Source organism: Panthera pardus, unplaced genomic scaffold, assembly GCF_024362965.1.
Source record: "Panthera pardus isolate Hobbes unplaced genomic scaffold, ASM2436296v1 HiC_scaffold_11, whole genome shotgun sequence".
Lineage (NCBI taxonomy): Eukaryota > Metazoa > Chordata > Mammalia > Carnivora > Felidae > Panthera > Panthera pardus.
This window is the reverse complement of record NW_026526666.1, coordinates 57947789-57968650: the sequence shown is the minus strand read 5'-3', so window position 1 is coordinate 57968650 and position 20862 is coordinate 57947789. Positions and strand designations below refer to the sequence as shown.

General features: G+C 40.9%; 1 protein-coding gene across 2 annotated transcripts in view; it reads right to left on the bottom strand.

Moving 5' to 3' along the window:
- The window catches only part of CUNH1orf87 (chromosome unknown C1orf87 homolog), a 78942-nt gene extending 58791 nt beyond the window's left edge, over positions 1 to 20151 (bottom strand). For both annotated transcript variants that reach the window (XM_019449094.2, XM_019449095.2), the window contains exons 1-3: positions 20034 to 20151; positions 18847 to 18966; positions 1186 to 1420 (exon numbers count right to left, since the gene is read on the bottom strand). In XM_019449094.2, the coding sequence (XP_019304639.2) occupies positions 1186 to 1420; positions 18847 to 18953 (342 nt within the window). In that variant the 5' untranslated portion in view covers positions 18954 to 18966; positions 20034 to 20151. The remainder of the gene's footprint in view (positions 1 to 1185; positions 1421 to 18846; positions 18967 to 20033) is intronic.
- Positions 20152 to 20862: the final 711 nt, after the last annotated feature.

The window sequence follows — 20862 nt, the reverse complement described above, 5'->3', positions numbered from 1 at the left end:
ACCAGTCAATAATAAAGTGTTTTATGACATGATATTATTACCAAGGTTATCCTTGGGGAGTAACAATAAATACATTAATGCAAGAGTCAAAATTATGTAAAAACTCAGAGGTCTTTAGAAGTTCACAATAGGTCACTTCACCTTTGCAGATGCACTATATCCTGCTGCAACCAGGCCCTGAATTCAAGGACTACTTATAAGACAGCCGAAAGAACACATTAACTGGGGATTAGGAGGCACCATTTCCAGTGTAGGTTGCGCCACTGACATTCTGGGCAAGTCACTGTTCTTTTGGGACCTGTGTTCAACTAGACCTTGCAGAGTATGGTCTGAGGTCCACTGGTGGGCCATTAACCACTCTAAATTATAAGCTTTGCAGAGTTCTTACGAGGAAAAGATCACAAATCTATAGGCTTTTATTTTCTCAGATGACTAAAGACTAGCTAGGATCTAAGTGATTTAGTAAGGGCTATTAAAATTATAAACTAAAAATAGTTATGTTAGAGTTTACTGCAGACTCGAATTCAGTATTCTACTGAAATATTTGGCTGTCACTTAATGCTTGGCGTCACTGCAAAACTCCGACTCTATGTATCCGTCTAAATGCAATTTCAGCAATTTTTGGAAGTGGTACTTTGTTACCAATGAATCATTAGTTTTGTCTTGATTTGGATCCAGTTTCCAATTGCTGCTATTCTTGCTTTTTAATTACAAATTACTAATCATATGGATTCATCATTATCAAGTTAGTGTGTTGTGAATTGTTTGGTTGATTCTTAACAGAGTGCAGAGATATATATTTCTATCAAGATGGTTTTGGCTGATAATTTTTTGATATACAGTTCTGGTCGCATTGGATTTTGAAAATAAATGAACTCTTTTTGTAATGTTAGACAGACCTTTCCCCTTGAGCATATCCCAGGGTTGCATGTACATTTACATGTATCACTATATGATCATCACTGATTTAGCTGCAGGTGGAGTAGGTTGGCCAATTCACTTGGTGGTCAACCAGAATGCAATATACAAAATGATCTCAAATTTATTTTCTGATTTAAAAAATGAATTCCAAGTCCCTCTTATGCAAAATATATTAATTACCATTAGTACAAGGGTGTGTGGTATGAACCTAATTTGAATTTTCCTAGTCAATTACCAAAAGAAGCTTGGGTTTTTGTCACTCACTTTGCCATCCAGAAATCTGCTTGTGAGTGCTCCTGTGAGGAATTTCTGGTTGTTCTCTGGGCTCTGGTTGTTCTCTTGGTGCTTGTTTTCTTCCTCATCCTCTGGGTCATGGTTGATTTGATGATCAGTAGGATTAGTAGGAGCTGGGGAGTCTCTGCTCATCTGTCTTGCACTACCAATCATGGATTTCTGGAGTACTGTTTGAGTTTCTGCCTTCAAGTTCTCATTTTCCTTGCTGTGAAGAAACAGTTTTGCACTTTGTTACTCACAGGGCAGACTCTGAATACACTAGGCTGGCATAAGAAATAGAGGGTGTTACTCTGGTGGTGTGAACAGTGGTAACTCAGCACGGTGGAATGAAGGAGGAGACGTTGGTTACTGTGTATGGATCATTTAGCTAGAGAGACTGTGCTATCCCGTGGCTTCTCTTCTTCTCAAGAGTCCTCCATTTACATTTAATATTAAATAGGGAAAAGAAAAGGAAAAACCAACCGTAGGAATGATTCAAAGAAATGCAAATAATAAACAAACTAAAAAAAAAAAAGAGTCTACCTTGTTTACCAACTGAAGACTCACAAATCAAAGCAATTATAAGACATCATTTTAAATTGAGAAAACTTCGAAAATAAGAAAGTCAAATGCCAACGTCCATATAAATAGATATAATTAATATATTGGGTGACCTGACAAAATGTATGAAGGCTCAGTCAGGAAGTTGCAATGCTTTAACCTACTAAATCAATATTTAAAATTGTGTATTATGGAAAAGAATGCAGAAGCAGAAAAATTTTAAATTCTAAGTATTTAGTAATAGGTGAATATGTTGAATATTTCATTCTATGTTCATATGATAGAATTTATAAAGCCATGAAAATAGTTAGGAATAGTCTTAATGACACAAGAAAATGTCCAGTTATACAAATAAGTGAAAACTATAATTATCTCAACTATGTAAAATGCATGTACATAATATATGTGTTTATGTGTGAGAGTACATAGTACATCTAAAAAGAAACATGCCAGAAATAAACAGTAAGTGTCTCTGGGTAGCAGAATTCAGAATATTCCTAAAAGTTTATTTTATGATATTACAATATTATTTTATAATCAGGAAAAGTCAATTTCTATATAGCTATAGAAGGCACACTAAATTCCAACTGTTAGTATTGATACAATGCAAAGGATCCATTTTAAATCATGACATCATCGGAGCATAAAACAATCACTCCGTTACTTGTTGATTTGATAAAGCCAAACAAAGCACAGGCAATGATTTGAATGTATGTATGCTTTTTATAGAAATCCTCTTGGTTGAGGTAGCATGAGAAGGAAAGAAGGCCTGATAAAGAACTCAGAGGAACACCTACATTTACAAAGAGCAGAAGAGCCCTACAAGGAGATTTAGAAGAAATTCTCAGTAAGGCAGGAGGGAAACCAGGAGTGTGGGGCTTGGAAACAAAGTGAAAAGGATGTTTCCAGAAAGAGGGCATAGTCAACAGTGTCAGGGGCTTCTGAGAAAGGTGAGTTCTGAAAAGTGTCCATTGTTTTAAGCCATAAGGACACCGACAGGAATCTTGAAAAAGAAGCTTCTGTGAGGTAATGGCGATGGATGCTGGGCTGAAATAGGCTGGGGAAAGAAGGGGGCAAGAAACCGAATCCCAGAGGTATAAAGACCTCTGCAAAGAAGTTTGGCTGCAAGAGGGGAGAGAGATGGATTGGTAACTGGAATGCAATGAGGGTTTCAGATTGGGCTTTGTTGTTATCATGTTGAAGGATAGTGGAGACATTAACACAATTAAATGTCAATGGTGCCAACTGAGCCAGAGGGAAAGAGAGGATGTCATTGATGAAATATGATGAACCCCAACAAAGTGAGGTGGGGTGTCATTGAGAGAACAGAGGTAGAAATGAAACCTCAGGGTAGGATAGTAGGGAGATAGGTGAGGATGTAGACAAATTTATTTATACATTGGGTGACAGCTTGACTTTTCTCTTTGATATATAAGGTATGCTTCCCTGTTGGCTCTCAAGGGGGAAGTGCTAGGGAAGGAAGTCTGAACTAAGGGCAGATGGCTTGAGGCAGCTGCTATAAAAAGTGGAAAAGAGCTGGTCAGAACAAGAAGAAAGGTCGGCTGGGTACAACCAAGTAGCCATGAAGGTTGGAGACCACAATTTTGTGGCTTCGGGCTGAGAGGGGGCATACCCTTCTCTAGGATTGCCTAGGAGTCCTTGTGGAGATGGGAGAAGGAGAGATGGGCGCGTTCAGGGCTGGGATTTTCCAGACGGGTGCAGTCGAATGACAACAGAGCAAGGTGGGAAAGTGAGGACAAAGGTGTGTATTTAACAAATAATTCTTGTAGTGAAAGATGACATAGAGCATATGATCCCTGACCTCAAGAAATTTAATTTCATTTGGCTGTCCAAAAATAACACAAAGAGTAAAGTTAACCACAGGTAAAAACCTGCTTCCAGAAATTAGATCGATAGCTTCTAGGTAGTGGTTACCTTTTTAGGGAGGTGTAGAGCCCAGAAGGGAATACCAAAGGCTTCTGTGGTATCTGTACTCTTCAATTTTTTTTGGTTTTGGTTTTGTCTTTTACCTTGGCACTTGTTACAAGGGTTTAACACATTTGCGAAAATTTGGTGAGACTATATATATGACATGTGCATTTTTATGTGTGTATATATAATAGATACATTATATTTCCATAACCTGTTCAAAGAAATTAGTATAAAATTTACATAAATATGAAACATACTTAATTAGCATATAAATCAATGTCAAGTGAATATTACAGAGAATCAGTGCTATTTGAAGTTCATAAGAGAGACGAATAACTAGGATTTGCAATGGTTGCAAAAATAATATTACTGAGCATTTAACTACATGACAATCCCATTAGAGCCATTCACATACACTAGGTAGTTAATCTTGAGATTAACCCTATAGATAGGTGCTTATATTATTTTCGTTGTTAGGATGAAGGAATTCAGGCTCAGAGAGTTGATGTGATTTGTCTCATTGTACATAGCTTTTCAATAGTGGAACCGGAATTTAAACCTAAATCTGCCTGATGACCCCTGAGTGCCTAAGGCCCATAGAGTCAGGAGAGAATCCATGAAAGTTTACATTTTGTGAGGAGCAGAGAGTAGAGGAGGAGGAAGTGCAGATTTGAAGGCAAGAATGGGTTTGGGGCAGAGAGTTAACTCCACTGGATAAAGGCAAGGGAGATAAATCATCTTTTCGTTAATCACCTTCAAAATCCTTTTGTGGGCAGTTTCAGGACAGAACTGCCTGAGAAATGTGAAATGTATCTGCCTGTCTGTTAAAACAGTCACAGTAGATGTAAAACCAAAAATAACCTGTTAAATCTGTTCAAAGTAAAAGCTGTTTAAAAAAAAAAAAACACAACATACATAGCACTTTAAAATTATCACGAAAATGACTCCCCAGCTGAGAAACGGCATGTGCCTGTTGTTAGCACAAACAATTCGTCAACACACATTGGTTGTTAGGCTGTTCACAAACGCACAGTTCTTTCTTCGAGGCTTGTGTGCTATCTACCTGCAGAACTGAAAATAGAAATTTGCCATTTGAAGAGGAGGAAAAAAATGCCATCAACACGATCTTGGAAACAAGGCACGACTGGCTTCTTCATGTGTACTTCTGACCTCGGCTGCAGCTCTCAGGGACGCCGTGAAGAGTTTAGTGCCATCCTACAACTAGAGCAATTAGGATTACTGCATTGCTGGATGATAAATAAATGAGGCAAAAGCTGTTCAGTTGTTCCCTCTGTCACACTGGGCTCTTCCTGCAAATCAGCCCTTTAGGGCACCGTCTACTAGAGCTCAGAGTCTCAGGGTTAGAAAGAAACATTGCAAGGGCTTCTGGGAGCATCGACTGCCCAAAGCAGTGTAGAGACTTCCCATTGGCCCACCTCCGGTATAACTCCAACTCACCAGATCTCACATTTGATTTGGATTACACCCCTGCCGAGAACATCAAATCTCAAATGGAGGACCCAGGGGGGCTCAGGGAAAAGGTCACCAGATGCCATCTTAAAGGTCTGCCAGCCTTGGCAGGGACTCAGTGCCACCAGCTTCCAACTGTGCGCCATCTAACAGGCCTCCAACCCTCTGGAGAAGACAGTCCTGAGTGTGCCAAGGCAGTGAATGGGGATCCAATTTCAGTAAATGAAAGCATGTTCTTATTTGGAAGTAATAGTAGATAAGCAACACAACCAGACTTTCCTTTTTTAAAAAGACAACAACAAAATAAAAATATGAAATGGGACTGGGGAGGGGAGTGTAGCTGAAAATCTCACCAAACTCCATGGGGAAGCTGAATTGTGAAGCCTGAGCTAATGTGGCAAATGTTATTGTGATGAAGTGTGAGAGGTTTTTATTTTTTCTTCTTCGTCTTTTTTTTTTTAATGCCAGAGAGGCATACCATGTATTATTATGATAGAAATTAAACCTTCAGAAAGATTTTTAAAGTACTTTAACTCCTAAACCTAAGCCCAAATCATTTCTTCATCATTGGAATTCTATGAATTAACATTCTAAATGCTTCCATGAGTCAAGCGCCATGTATAAATTTACATAAATCCTTCCATGTTAGCTTAATCATCCTGAAGAGTGGGTATTTTATCATCATTGTGCAGATGAAAAACTCAACGATCAGAGAGGTTCAGTACATTCCTCAAGGCCACCTTGCAGGTAGAGATCTAGGATTCATTCCCAGGCCTGTGTGGCTCTAAAACACACGCCCCTTCCTCTACATTACTCCTCAATTTTCTACCAACAATATACAAACTGTTTTAAGCAACAGGATTTTTATTCTCTTTTAACAAGTTAATAAAAAGGAACATCTATCAAGGCATCTCGTCCATCTTCCCAGCTAGACTTACGTCCCTCCACAGAACCCTTAAGTGGCTGACGTTCCGCTGTGGTTCGTAAACTTCCCAGGGGCAAGGAATTCATTATATCCCCAGAGTTATTCCCAAAGCATTCCATTTCTTTCTTCACAACATTGAACCGAACTCTGACATCAATGAAAATAACCAAAGTTGATTTCTCAAGGCAGAGTAAAATAAAAGGGTTATTTGAGACGCAAAATGAGCAACCAATCCAATCCGCTCTTACTCTTTGGCGTGATGTACTTTTGGCTTCTAGAAAATGATAGCCCAGCACACCTTCCTCTTCTGCATCTTTCTTCCGTCACTTATATGCAGTTGTACAGCGTGACATACACATTTACACCGCGGATGTTTTCTTCTATTTGAATTGTCTTTCAGCTATGCACTACTATTTTATTAATGTTGTATTGGGCATCCAATGGGCTGCATGGTCTTTCAATTTGTGAAAAACTGTGTGATAACAGAAAAAATAGAGTTATGTAAACAGGAGATCATAGACCAATTTCATACCAAACCGGCTTAAGGAGGATGGGAATGATACGTGAAGGTATTGACTGAGAGGAAGAGGCTAGAAAGCAACCAAAAACATTTGGGGTCTGAGAAATTGCAATCTGGGAGACACAGAGTGGACCAAAATTGATAGTGTGCTCCAAATTCCAAGCAGGGAGTACAGGTTTGTAAAGGCAAAACCCACAAGATTGTATAGCTTGTTTTGAAGGAATTATAATTGGTGCTGACAGAGCGAAACTAATATATAAGTGGCTGTTTACTTAACAGATACTACATTTTACCTATTTCAGTCCAGAGTAGAAGAGTATGCTCCAGAAGGTGGTGGAGTTGCAATTTTCAAGTTGTAATTGACTAAAATCAGAAGTCCCTGGTGTTCCAGAAATTGAAACAGGAGACTGCACAGAGGCCTGGCTTCCTTAATATCCACCCCTCCCTGTTTTCAGTCATTCTCTTTGTAATGCTTACTTTGCTTTGGAATCTTCTTCCACAAAGGAATTGACAAATAAAATGTAGTTGAAAGAGGAGATAGGAGGTGGGAAAATATTCCAGAAAGGATGAAGGGCTCGTACTTGGAGACAATGACAGTGGTTTCTAACCTTTGAACCTCAGACCACCTGAGGTGGGTCATAATCATGCAGGATTCTGGATAATAAAACACAACTTGGATCATTCTGAACTCAGTGAATTGGAATTTCTCAAAACAGGACAAGAAAATCTGTATTCTTCACAAACATGTCACATCATTCCTATGTACACTGAAGTTTAAGAAACAACAGTGTAGAGAATGAAAAAGAGGGGTGGCTGGGTGGCTCAGTCAGTTGAGCGTCTGACTTCGGCTCAGGTCATGATCTCACGGTTCGTGAGTTCGAGCCCCGCGTCGGGCTCTGGGCTGACAGCTCAGAGCCTGGAGCCCGCTTCAGATTCTGTGTCTCCCTCTGTCTGCCCCTCTGCTGCTTGTACTCTGTCTCTTGCATTGTCTCAAAAATAAATAAACATTTAAAAAATTTTTTAAAAAGTCTTTTCCATAATTGTGCAAAATTAATCCTTAATCACAAGCAGTATAATGTAGTGGTTAAGGCCATGAACTATCTGTCCTATGGACCTGATTCTTAATCCTAGCCCCAGATGTCAATTGACTTTGGCAAATTACTTCACATCTCTGATTTCCAGTGTCTCATCTGTGAGATTAGAAAAATAATCCTTATCAATATAAGATGTACAAATTATGTACCACTGAGCCTGGATCTCAGTCAGCCCTTGACAAATGGTAATTTTATGTTAGTCCTAGAGTAGAGTGCTATCTCCTTTATAAACACTTCCTTCATCACCCAAGTACAGAGAGGTGCTCTTCTTTCCTATGGACCCTAAGAACTTTCTTTACTGGTAAACTAAAGTTCAAAAGATCAAAGTTTCATAGTACATAAGAACTGAGGAAAATTTATTTCGATAGGTAAAAAGAAACAGTCCAGGGGCGCCTGGGTGGCTCAGTCCATTGAGCATCCGACTTTGGCTCAGGTCATGATCTCACGGTTCATGGGTTCGAGCCCCGCATCAGGCTCTGTGCTGACAGCTCGGAGCCTGGATCCTGCTTCGGATTCTGTGTTTCCCTCTCTCTCTGCTGCTCCCCTGCTCACACTCTGTCAATCTCTCTCTCAAAAAATAAACATTAAACAATTTTTTTTTTAAAAGAGAGATAGTCCATATAATCCATCTCACCGCCTTGTAATTGACTAGCAACAGTGAATCCAAGTTCTAGAAATCACCTACTTTAAACAAAGGAGATTAATTAGTATTAAAATCTGCTCTGATAAAGCATAATTGTTTAGAATCACTTTCCTTAATTTTACAGAAAAAAACCAAAAAACAAAAAACGAAATATTGAGTCATCACAATGTCCTCAGGTGGATTATACCCAGGAGTTTTGCAGACTGAGCCGTTTTTAAATCTTTGAGCCAGCCTTTATCAGCTGGAAATTTAACGTCCTTTGCACTTGCGTTCTAGTCTGTTTTGCTTTTGCAAGTCTAAGCAAAATGACAGTGCAAAACTGGCTTGCCTTTTCTCCAATTAGCTCAGTGCTTTAAGGCACAGTTTCTGAGCCAGGACTTCTGTCCATACTGTGAGAGAATGCAGCACAAACCATTCTCTCTCTGGACCACCCCCCAGGTACATCCACGTGGTCTATGGAAATGAGGAGTGATAATTATTGCTATGTTATTTTGTTTAATTAGGTTGAACTAAATCAGGGGTATCAGGAGATCATGGATTTAAAAAGTGTACTAGAGGAAAGGAGGAGAGGATTTTTAGGGCCGTGGAAATACTCTGTGATGATGGATACATGTTATTATACATTTGTCCAAACCCTTAGAATGTACAACAGCAAGAGTGAACCGCATTGCAAACTACAGACTTCAGGTGATTATGTTGTGTAAATGTGAGCTCATCAACTGTAACAAATGTATCACTCTCGTGGGGGACGTAGATAATGGAGGAGGCTATGTATATGTGTGGGCAGAGGGTGCATGTGGTATCTCTGTATCTTCCTCTCAATTTTGCTGTGAATCACATTGCTCCAAAAAAAACACATTAAGGTCTAAAAAAAGTTTACTACACAAATTCTCAAAATTATAAGCAGTTAAACTAAATGTGGCAAGGTGCTATAGTATCTCTTTATAGAAAATTTCCACATACAGACAGGAACTTTTGTTTTTTTGTTGTTTTTTGTTTGTTTGCTTTTAATGTTTATTTATTTTTGAGAGAGAGAATGTGAGCAGGGAAGGGGCAGAGAGAGAGAGAGGGAGACACAGAATCTGAAGCAGGCTCCAGGCTCTGAGCTGTCAGCACAGAGCCTGATGTGGGTGAGCCCATGAACCATGAGATCATGACCTGAGACTAAGTGGGACCCTTGACCGACTGAGCCACTCAGGTGCCCTCCCCTTTTTTTTAATGTTTAAATTTTGTTTTGCTTTCAAACCAAACTAGGATTTTACAATTTTGTAATCTTTTAAAAGAACTTCCAGTCCATAATATAATGCAGATATCTTTACACATCGATACTTATGTCTCCATGAGAACATTTAAAATATCTAAACAGTATTTCATTGCATGGATATACAATTTATTTAACTGGTCCTATTTTGTTGAACCATTTACTGTTCTCCGTTTTTTACTAATTTAAACATTGCTGCCCTACTGGACACTTTCCTATGCCTCCAGTTCCTTCCTCCTTCCTCAACCCAGGAAGCTGATCTGTGTGGACTAATGATCTGCTCTGATGCCTTCTGGTTCTGGCTGGTTTTGGCCAGTGGGTGGCCCTGGCAGGAGATGACTCTTTCTCCGCAATGTTGCCTTAAGTTCCTTGTGTTTCTTGCCCAGAGGTGACTACATTTCTCCAGGTGGCCTGAGCTGCAGAGTGCTCCCCAGAAGCATTCCCCTCTTCTCATCTCTGCAGACTGAGGACGGCTCACAGCTTTGCCTCAGCTAGCCTGTGGTTCCTGCGCAACACCTTGACTCTTAGAAACAAAACCCTTCTGGAATCATGCTAATTTGAACTTACATAATCTGTTTCCTGTGGGACCCAGCCTTATACATTATTATGTAAATTTAAAAAGGCAAACCATCTATCCATCTATAATTGTTTCTACAGAGTTGATTGATAGAGATTTTATGCCAAAGTACATGCACTTTTAAGGCTTTTGATATGTGTACTTAAAAACCAATAGCTTATGAGTATTCTTTTTTTTGAAATCTTTGTTAACCCTGGATATTTCCCTTATAAAGTCATTTCCAGTTTTATTGGTAAAAATAATGTCTCGTTGCTGTTTAAATTTTTTTCATTGCCACTCAGGTTGAATCTCCCCCACACCCATCACACACATATCTAGTGTTCATTTTTTTCAATGCTTATTTATTTTGAGAGAGAGAGAGAGAGAGAGAGAGAGAGAGAGAGAGAGAGCTCGAAGCAGGCTCCATGCTGCCAGCACAGAGCCCACAGTGGGGCTCAATCCATCAGGTCATGACCTGAGCTGAAATCAAGTTGGTCGCTTCACCGACTGAGCCACTCAGGCACCCCTGTAGGTGTTCATGTTTATTTCTTCTTTGTGAATGGCCGATCTAGATCTTTTGCTAGTTTATGAAACTCAGCTGCTTGTCCTTTTCCTACTGATTTTCAAGAGCTCTTTATACCGCAAGAAGAAAAATTTTCCCGTCATATATGTTATAAATGGTGTCCTTCTGCGTTTGCCTTTTACTTTTTATTCTGTTTTTTGAAATATAGATTTTTCAAATGGTAAAGTAACAACTTTTACCTCATAGTCTCACTATTTAGGATACATAGGCACCTATTTTTTTAATAACATTTATTTGGCATTTATTCACGTAATGCCGTACACTCTTACTTAAGGTTTTTGTTTGTTTTTTAAGAGAGAGAAAAAGAGCATGAGTACGAATGGGGAAGGGGCAGAGAGAGAGAGAGGGAGAGAGACAATCTTGAGCAGTCTCCATGCTCAGCAAGGAGTCTGTCTCAGGGAACAATCCTCTGACCCTGGGATTGTGACCTGAGCTGAAATCAAGAGTCATACACTCAACTGACTGAGTCACCCGGGTGCCCCCTTACTTAAGGTTTTATGCCTATGTCTAAAATAGTATCTCATGCTTCTTTATATGCCTTACAGTGCCAACAACAATAATAATAATAACAGTAATAATAAACCACCAATTGTAGGAGATTAATAAACAGCTTATTGTAGTAAAAAGGCATAAGAGAAGTATGATTTTAACATATTACTCGATCACTTTGAACTTGTGAAAATGGAGATAAAAGTGTACCCTCTGATGTTGCTCTGTTTTAAGGAAAGATGGGAGTCTGTGGGTACTAAGATTTTATGTAGATTATATAGCAAGAAAAGCGATAAACAAAGATAAGATGTTATGCTCAGTTATTTCTCTAAAGAAAAAAAAGAATAAGCAGGGTACTTGAATTCTTAAATTATAGGTTTTATCTAGTTAATTGGTCACTGCTACAATCTCCTGCGTGGATTACCATAATGACTCCCTAAATGGTCTCTCTCTTTTTACTCACATCCCTTCTAATTTATCCTCCACACGGCAGCCAGAACCATCCCTTAGAAAGTATACATTTGACTGTGACTTCTGCTGCTCATAATATTCCAAGGGCTTCCCATTCTGCATAGAACAAATCCTAAGTTCCTACCATGGCCCACAGGTGCCATGATCTGAGCCCTGCTCTGACCTCATTTTCTACCCCCTCTCCCCTTGTTCACTCTGCTACACCAACATTGGCTTCCTTGGTCCTCCCTAAACATGCCACAAGGCTTTCTAGGGGCTGTTCCCTCTGCCCACAATGCTCTTTCCTTGGGTATTTGCCTGGTTTACTCTCTGTGCAGATCTGGGGAGGCACCAGGAGCATGGAGAACACCTGCAGAGTCACTTGGTACAGGCTGAACCTCATAGACAGAAAGGCAGCAGCTACGTGGGTGCCCTGGTCTCTGGGTGCTGTGCTTCTGAAAAACCTTATCCTCTCACTTTTTACGAAGTGAGCATGAGGTGGCCTTGCACAAAAAAAAAATCTGCTTAGGCTCCAGGTGGTCAGTTTAGGTGCTGTTCGTAGCAGGTGCTGGGAAAGCCAGATGTCTAACATTGGAGAACTTGGAGCTTGTGGGAAGTTGCAGCCAGCCTCTTCTTCTGAGGCACGAGCAGGAAGAAGAAACCAAAACTTCTAGTTTTATGGAAAGTTGGAATCTGGTGAGCCACACGCACCAGTATTAAGTTGGGCCAGTCTTGGCCAGCTCACTGTTAAGTAACCATGGATAATTCTTATTGGATAATTCTGGCTCTTGTCTCAGTTCCAATGACATTTGCTCAACGAAGCCTTGTGGGAACACTCTCTGTGACTTGATATACTGTTATGATCCCCCTCTATTTTTCCTCATTTGAACAGTCATTCTTCATATGTTTGCTATATGTCCCCCATCATTAGAATTTTAGGTATACTGCTGTATTCCCTAGACCTGGCACTCAGCAGGTGCTCAATTAATGTTTGTGGAAAGGAGATTGATGGAACTCCACCTATGCACTGATTTCTAAAGCTTTTCACATTAGCACTTTTAAAAAGTTCAACAAAGCAAAAAACAATGTATAAACATGAAGGGCTTTGAGGGATCAAAAAATGACAGAATATGGGCTCCAGGATAATCATGTGGGGAAATACCAAAACTTTCTTCTTTCTAGGCTACAAGTATCAACACACATTATTACCATTTTTGCTATCCCTTCCTGTAAAAATCTGCAGCCAGCCTCCCTGTGTTTAAGAATGCCATACTAACAGCAGTGCAACTATGGAATGAAGTGCTTTGGGTCATTGATTCTTGGCATTGGAAGGAACTGTAGAGGCCAGCTTTATTCACTGGAAGCATCTATACTCACAGGCATTTCTTGAAATGAACCCAATTCCTCTTTTATTTAATGACTTAATCCCCAGGTTTTATAAATGTTCCCCTAGGCCACGTTTCACACCCTAGGTTTTCCATCATGCAGTGCCTTCAGCGGCCACACTCTTAGCGTGCCAGGGTCCCTCCTAAAACGTGGCCTGCAGAAGCACAGTGCTGTACAGGTGGCATATCCTGTTCTGAATCCACTGGGCCTCGCACATCCCACTCTGTGGATACTCTCCGCTCGTGCTGAGCTCAAACCCAAGGGTAGAGGGGAAAACATTCCATTTTCTCCTCTCCTCTCTACTACCACCACAGACTTCTGGTCACCAAACGTGTATGGGTTTCCCCACGCCAAGCAATTCAACCCCAGCTGGGTATCCCTACGAACCAATTCAGTTGTGACGATATCTACCTAGAGTCAGCACAGACCCTATGGGGTAAGGGTTCATTCCCACAAGACTGCCCCACCCTCTTCGGACATCAGTCACAAGTCCAGTGTGTTTTTGATAGACCCACTATAAATCAGGGTTCTTTCACTCCCCTCCTCAGGTTTGAGTAATTTGCTGGAGCAGCTCACACAACTCAGGACAACAGTTTATTTAACCAGACTATTTATTGATTATAAAAGGATATAACTCAGGAACAGCCAAATGGAGGAGATGCACAGGGCAAGGTATGTGGGAAGGGGTGTGGAACATCATCTGTATCCTGTCCAGGCACACCACCCTCCCAGCACTTTGACGTGTTCAGCAACCTGGAAACTGTCTGACTTCCATACTTGTGAGATTTTTAGGGAGGCTTCATCACCTAGTTATGCTCAATCATTAAGTCAATCTCCAGCCCCTCTCCCCCTTCCCCGAAGATGGAGGGTAGGGCTGAAAGTTCTGTTCTTAATCACGGCTTGGTCTTTCTGCTGACCAGCCTCCATCCTGAAGCTGTCCAGAGGCCCACTGAGAGTATCCTCATGGAAACAGAGACACCACATCACCCAGGAAATTCCAAGGAATTTAGGAGCGTTGTGTCAGCAACCACGGTCAAAGACCGAATACTAGAACAGAAGAGGCACCTGGTGCTCTTGTTATCTCCTAGGAAACTGCAAGGGGTTTAGGAGCTCTGTGTCAGGAACTGGGAGCAGAGACTAACATATATATTTTCTATTGTTTCACAACAAGTAAAACCCAGACATTTATTCCATAGAAACATTTACACATACTCTTAATTAAACACAGACTTTGAGTGTATCTCCGTTGATTTCGTCTTGTTGGTTTTAGCTCATTTTCCTGCCAGGGCTTTCCAGCATTCTTCTTCCTACATGTTTACTGAAGTGATTTGTCTGTCTTCCTTCAGTTATGGATTTAAAAAGGTCAAGGTGCCTGGGTGGCTCAGTCGGTTAAGTGTCCGACCTCAGCTCAGGTCATGATCTCATGGTCCATGAGTGTGAGCCCTGCATTGGACTCCATGTTCACAGCTCAGAGCCTGGAGCCTGCTTCAGATTCTGTGCCTCCCTATCTCTCTGCCCCTCCCCTGCTCATGCTCTTTCTCTCTCACTCAAAAATAAATAGAGATTAAAAAAATGTTGACTAAGAACAGGGTTACACACAAATCCTCTTAACCTCCCCACTTCCAACATGTAGTGTTGACATCAATTGTTCAGTCACCACCATGTTGGCATAATCTGGTTTTAGTCAACATGTACCAACCCTTAGTGACCATCACTTTCGTGTTTTGTTGTCACAACTAATATATTTCATTCTTTGGCCTGCAATTTTGCCAGGGATTGTCCACAAGCCTCAGGTTTTGTGGTGTTATTGCATACTTTTATCTCCTTTTAGAAAATGGGAATATTTGTCTCCTGTCAGTTGGCATTATCTTCTTCTTGATGAGCTTTGGAAGATTACTCTTCAGAGTTCCATAGTTACATCTGCATAATACTTTAGCAACATGAGCCTTTAGATTTGGATTTAAAGCAACTAAGCATTGTCTTTCTAGCTCTTTATTTTTCTTGGCATCCACTGTACCCTCGTTCATTTATTAGGCTTTCAAAATGTAAAGACTTTGTACTCAGTGCTGAGGGTGCAATTGTGCACACAGGATTTACAGTTAAATAGGGGAGCCAGAAATGCATAGGAAATCATAGAGTGTGACAGTCCCTTAAGGTTGCTATGGAAGCCCACGGGGGCGAAGGGCAGGGGGTCAGTGAATCTGGGGCTGAAGGTGGGGCACCTGATTAGATCTGCATTTTAGAATGATGATGCTTGCTGTACTTGAAAATTTGGCTTCTCAAACTGAAATGTTGCTTAAGAGTCCCCTGGGAATTGACAAAAATGCAGATTCTGGCTCACTGTGTCTGGAGAGGGGCCTGGGATTCTGCATCTAACCAGCTCCCAGGTGAGGCTGATGCTGGTTTCCATGGACCACCCTTTGGGGAATAATCCTTTAGATGAGTGGATTAGAGTAAATAGAGAGAAAGGAAGGCTGGTGGGGTGATGTGGGAGGCAAGTGATGATTCCAAAACTCGGGGACACTTGTTTTATTCTTTGAAGCCTGCAGATCGATCTCCTTGTTGAGGAATTTGACTACTAAATGGGTATTGAGTATTTTTCTTTCATCTGTCAATAACTGTACAGGCTAAATTAAGGAAAGAGGGAGGGAGCTCAATTCCAATCTTAGTTCTTAGTAACCAGCCTCACTTTAAGCCCACAGGGTCCTCACTTGTCTCATCTATAAAATGGGAGACTGGTTGTTATGGGCTGCATTGAACCCTAAAATTCATATGGTGAAGTCCAACCCCTAGGACCTCAGAATATGACCTTGTTTGGAAATAAGGTAATTGCAGATATAATTAGTTAGATTGAGGTCATACTAGACTGGGATGAGCCCCTAATCCAATTGACTGGTATTCTTATAGAAAGGGGAAATTTGTACACAGACACATATACAGGGAGACTGCCATGTGAATCTTTGATTTGTGCTTCCATGAGCCACAGAACTGCCAGAAGCAGGGAGAACGACCTAGAAGAGATGGATTCTTCCCCGGCTCTACTAACCCCTTGATTTCAGACTTCTAGCCTCTGGAACTGTGGGACAACACAGTTCTGTTGTCTAAGCCATCTAGTTTGTGGACCTTTCATACAGCAGCCCTGGCAAATTAGTACATTGATTTAGACCTTGAAGATCACATTCAGGTCTGACATACTATTCGACCTTCTCCACATAGGTTACAGGAAATCTGAACTAAATGTGGTTATACAGGAGGATTTCTGTTTTCCATCCATTATGAATTTGTTTTTAGAGATTATTTATTTATTTTGAGAGAGAGAGAGAGAGAGAGCAAGAGAGAGAGCAGGTGAGGAGCAGAGAGAGGGGAGAGAGAGAATCCCAAGCAGGATGTGTGCTGTCAGCATGGAGCCTGACATGGGGCTTGATCCCATGAACCATGAGATCATGACCTGAGTCAAAATCAAGAGTCAGATGCTTAACTGACTGAGCCACCCAGGCATCTCTTTCCATCATTAATTTGTAATTTTTCTTTTTAATTCAGGTTGTCCTTTTAGAGACTTCTTTCTTTTTTGGCTTTCACTTCTGTTTCTTACCTAGATTTTTGACTAACAGACTCATCAGATTCAGCTCAAAGAATAAGCTCTCTTGAGACCTGGGCTGAAGGGTATACACGTAGCACAACTAAAATGCTTCCGAGATAGATTTTAGGACATACCTGACACGACAGTGGTGTGTCTGTTTTTACCTCAGCAACAAGAACATTTTGAGAATCATTTATTTTTGAACTATCCAGAAATATTTTAGCTAAGTGTGTTAATTAATGGTCCTATGTAATTCCAGCCACGGTAACATCAAGCCCATAGAAAACAAACGAAACGACCTGTCTTGATGTTCTTTAAACTTTTTTGTCTTATGGTCGTCATAGAAGAAAAAGAACTGCGTCTTTTATTTCACAGTTCATGTATCTAACCTAATGTAGTCTTTTATTTCCTGGATTCTGAAATTTAAAAAAATAAAGAGAAGAAAATAAAAGGCACCTTTTCATAAGACAAAGGAAATTTTTCCCTATTTAAAAGGACAAGGACCCTCCCCAACCAACCCTTTTAGGAACATATTGGACTCTGATACTCCTGGAAAAAGAAAGGGATTTGGGACACAAGGGGCTACAGAAAGAACCCCAGAGCAGAATGGAATTAGTACAGTAGTAATGTTGTCTCTGGATGGGAGGAGAACTGAGCTAGGCATCCAAACTGACCCTAGTACTTTCCTCGCCAAGCACGGACATTCAGTAGATCTTATCACTGTAAGATTATTATATGATTATATCACAGTATCTTAGTTTTCTTATCTACAAAACAGAGGTAAGTGGCCTCCCAGACATAGAATAAAAAAAGGGATGGCAAGCATTCCATAGAATGAGATTTGATTTTTTATTAAATGTCTTGTATCCCTGGAAAAATATGCTTCAATAATAACAACAGAACCACTGAGTGAGCATCTTGAATACATTCCTGGGCACTGGAAAGGTGTTTTGCATACTTTTTCTCATTTGGTCCTCATAACAACCCTACTAGATACATGTGTCTTAGCCTTAATTAATAGATGGTAGAATCTGAGGCCAGAGACATTAATTAACTTTCTCAATGCCAAAAGGCCAGGAAGGCAGGGAGCCAGGATTCAAATTCACATCTCTCAGCTCTGTAGGGATCCCAAATGCTGGACTCATGGGCCGCAAAACTCCCTTGCTGTGCCAGACAGACATTACTAATTGATTATAGCACTCACTTTGGAATTTTTCTGGGCTGACAATACTGATGGTGGGGAGTTAAATTTACCCTGCTAATGCCTATGCTCCATAACAGTGGTCCTGATGGCCTCATTTTCAGAGATTCCGATTCAGTAGGTCTTGGGTTGGATTCCAAATCTTTATTTGTAAGGGTTTTCTAGATGTTTCTGATGGCAGCCAGGTTTGGTATCCACCACTTTCAGCACCTTTGTTTTGTGAGGCCAGATTTTATCAGTTTGTCTCTGTGTTTGGTCTGTCGGTGTCTGAAACCAATGGAAAAGCTATGGGAATAATCTTAGGAGGGAAAGGCCACGATTGACCAGCTGCTATTTACGGGATGATACTAGAGCAAAGGCAGGTCTCGTGCTTTCTTTTTTCTTTTGTGAACCACCAAAATGCTGGAAGGAAGACCTAGTCATAGGCTTTTGTGCCAAATATCTGGTGAATTTTAAAGATCCATGAGTGTTCTCCCTTACATGTGATTGTGATGAGTTGGAGGGAAGAAAGACCTCGTACCTAAGCTCTGAGAAGCCCCTGCTTTGAGCAGTATAGACTATAAATAAGAGTAAATGAAAATCTTATAATTTATGATTCATTATTAATCCCACCCCTTTAATTCATAACAAATTGACTAACACTGACCCCCCCCCGCCCCCGCTAAAAAAATTACTACATGTAGTAGATTGCACACCTGATGAGAAGCAGCAGAAATACTCCATTAATATTTATAAATGTCTCTTTGCTTACATTCCTCATCTATTTGGAAAATCTGCCTAAGTAATTAAGGAGTAAGGGAAATTATAAAGATGAAAAATATCAGGAAAACAGTGCTCATGGAAGTTATCAACACGATTTTACTTCTACTGTTACTCCTTCATGACTTAATTTTCCATGGACAACATTTTAAAAATGTAAATTTCCAGATTAAAAAAACCCAGCAACTCCAAACTTCATTATCTTCCCAGCAAAGCAGACATTTTTCAAACAGTAAACTTACATCTCTGGCTTCTCCACGAGGTACCGAAAGTGTTTACTTCCAATGATTTTCACCACCATCTCAGGCACTGCATCTGATCCACACGGAGTCTTCCAAACAGAAGACATGCTTCTCAAAATCCTTGGGTTGGAAAATAAGTAAACCTTTCATCGTCTGGATTTCCCTTTAGTCAATTTACTGTTGTCAATTATAACAACAAAAATAGCAGCAGAACAAAGTGCTTTGCCTATCTTATCTCACTCAACATTCCTAATAAAGGCATGAGTAAGATATTCCTAATTATGATTATCATTCTTGTTTTAGTTGAGGGGACAGGCATAATGTACTTATGCAACTTACTCAATATCATAGAATCAGTAATTAGCAGATTTGGGAATCCCACTCAAGAGGTCCACCAAATCGGTCTGCTGAGCCATTTGGGCACTCTACCTTTCTGATATCAGGTGGTTTCCTTCCACCTTTCTTATGTGATTCTTGTGAAGTGAGAGAGGAAACCAGGGCTTTTCGTGGGTATGTGAAGATCTTATATTCAGCTCTCATGCTCAGTTTCTCCTTTTACAAAACCAGGATAATTCCAATTTTATTCCCTGGGTTTTAGAGTGAATCCAATGAGATAATACATCTGAAGGAGCGCTGTACATAGGAAAGAGGGATTTTTGTTGTTATTGTTGATGTGTGTTTCTGCAACAATCCAGTGAATCTACAATTGAGATCCAGTATTAGATAAGTACTGGATGTTTATACAGATCTGATGCCAAGGGCAACTCAGACGTTCTATAAACCTGGCCCCAGAATGATCACTCTCTTTCAGAGTCTGCTATTATTGAAAAGTCTTCAGAGGTCATTCTAATCCAAACGCTGGTTTTACAGACTAGTAAACCAAGGCCCAGAGAGGTGTATCATTTGACCAAACTCACACAGCGAGTGAGAACATACCTGTTTCTAGTGTGCAGGTCTGAAGTAGACCAGCGCTCTTCCCAAGACCCCAGCTTCACTTAGTGTGTGGCCAGCACACAAGAAAGACCTGCTCTGCCAGGATAGCCCTGTCCAGTGGAATCTGCAACCTCTGTAAAACTGTCTGAAACTTCAAGGACCACAGTTTGTGATTGTGGTGTCCACTGTCTGCCCAGCAGCTGCACATCAGTCCTGAGCCCTTTCCTTGGATGAAACAGAGGGGGAGGCCTTACCCCCGAGGCGGCGTTTCCCCACCCAGGCAGCTCAGGGATACTCCGTCTGTGCTCTCCCAGGATCGCGACCAGAGACAGCCTGCGGGGGAACATGGTGGGGTGGGGGATTGGAGGCCAGGAGTCGCGCCAATCACCCGGCCCAGCGCGCGGGCGGGGCTGCTACCGCCGGGTGGCTAAGGACGCAGAGGCTGTTGCTGGGCGGGGTCCGAGTCTTCTTCCACCTGCTGGAGAGGGGAGGGGGTGGGCTCCTCCACAGGCGCCGGGGTGTGGCTGCAGACAGGCGAGTCTGAGTGTTCTCCCATCTGTGCTTTGGAGCTTCTCCAAGACATGTGAGCGTCTTTCTTGCAACTCCTTCGCTCACCTGTGTGATGAAATGAAATAAGAATATTAAAAAAAAATAAGTTTGAGTGGTATCTGTATGCCAGATTCCTCATTTGAGCCGGGCAACTATTATTACTTGGTAAGTTAACAATTACCAATAACATAATTTTATCTATATTTTAAAGATTAAAAAAAAAAATAAGGCTTGGGGGTGTTGAGTAATTTCCCAATATCCCACGAAGGCAATTGACAGAGTGAAGATTTGAATATATCCCTACACATCCCAGATTTCCAGAAAGTTTTTATTGTTCAGAGACTAAAGCAAACACGGGTAAAGACACTTTAAATTGATTCCAAAATGGTGTTAGTATTTCCAGCAGCAGCCCCAGTAACCATCCTGCCTATCTCCTGCCCTCTGGCTGTGCTGTGTTTTGTGATTTACTGTATCATCTACTGGCACATGCAGTGTGATGAGACACGCATCCCCCCTCTAGGGCTCTCTCTCTAG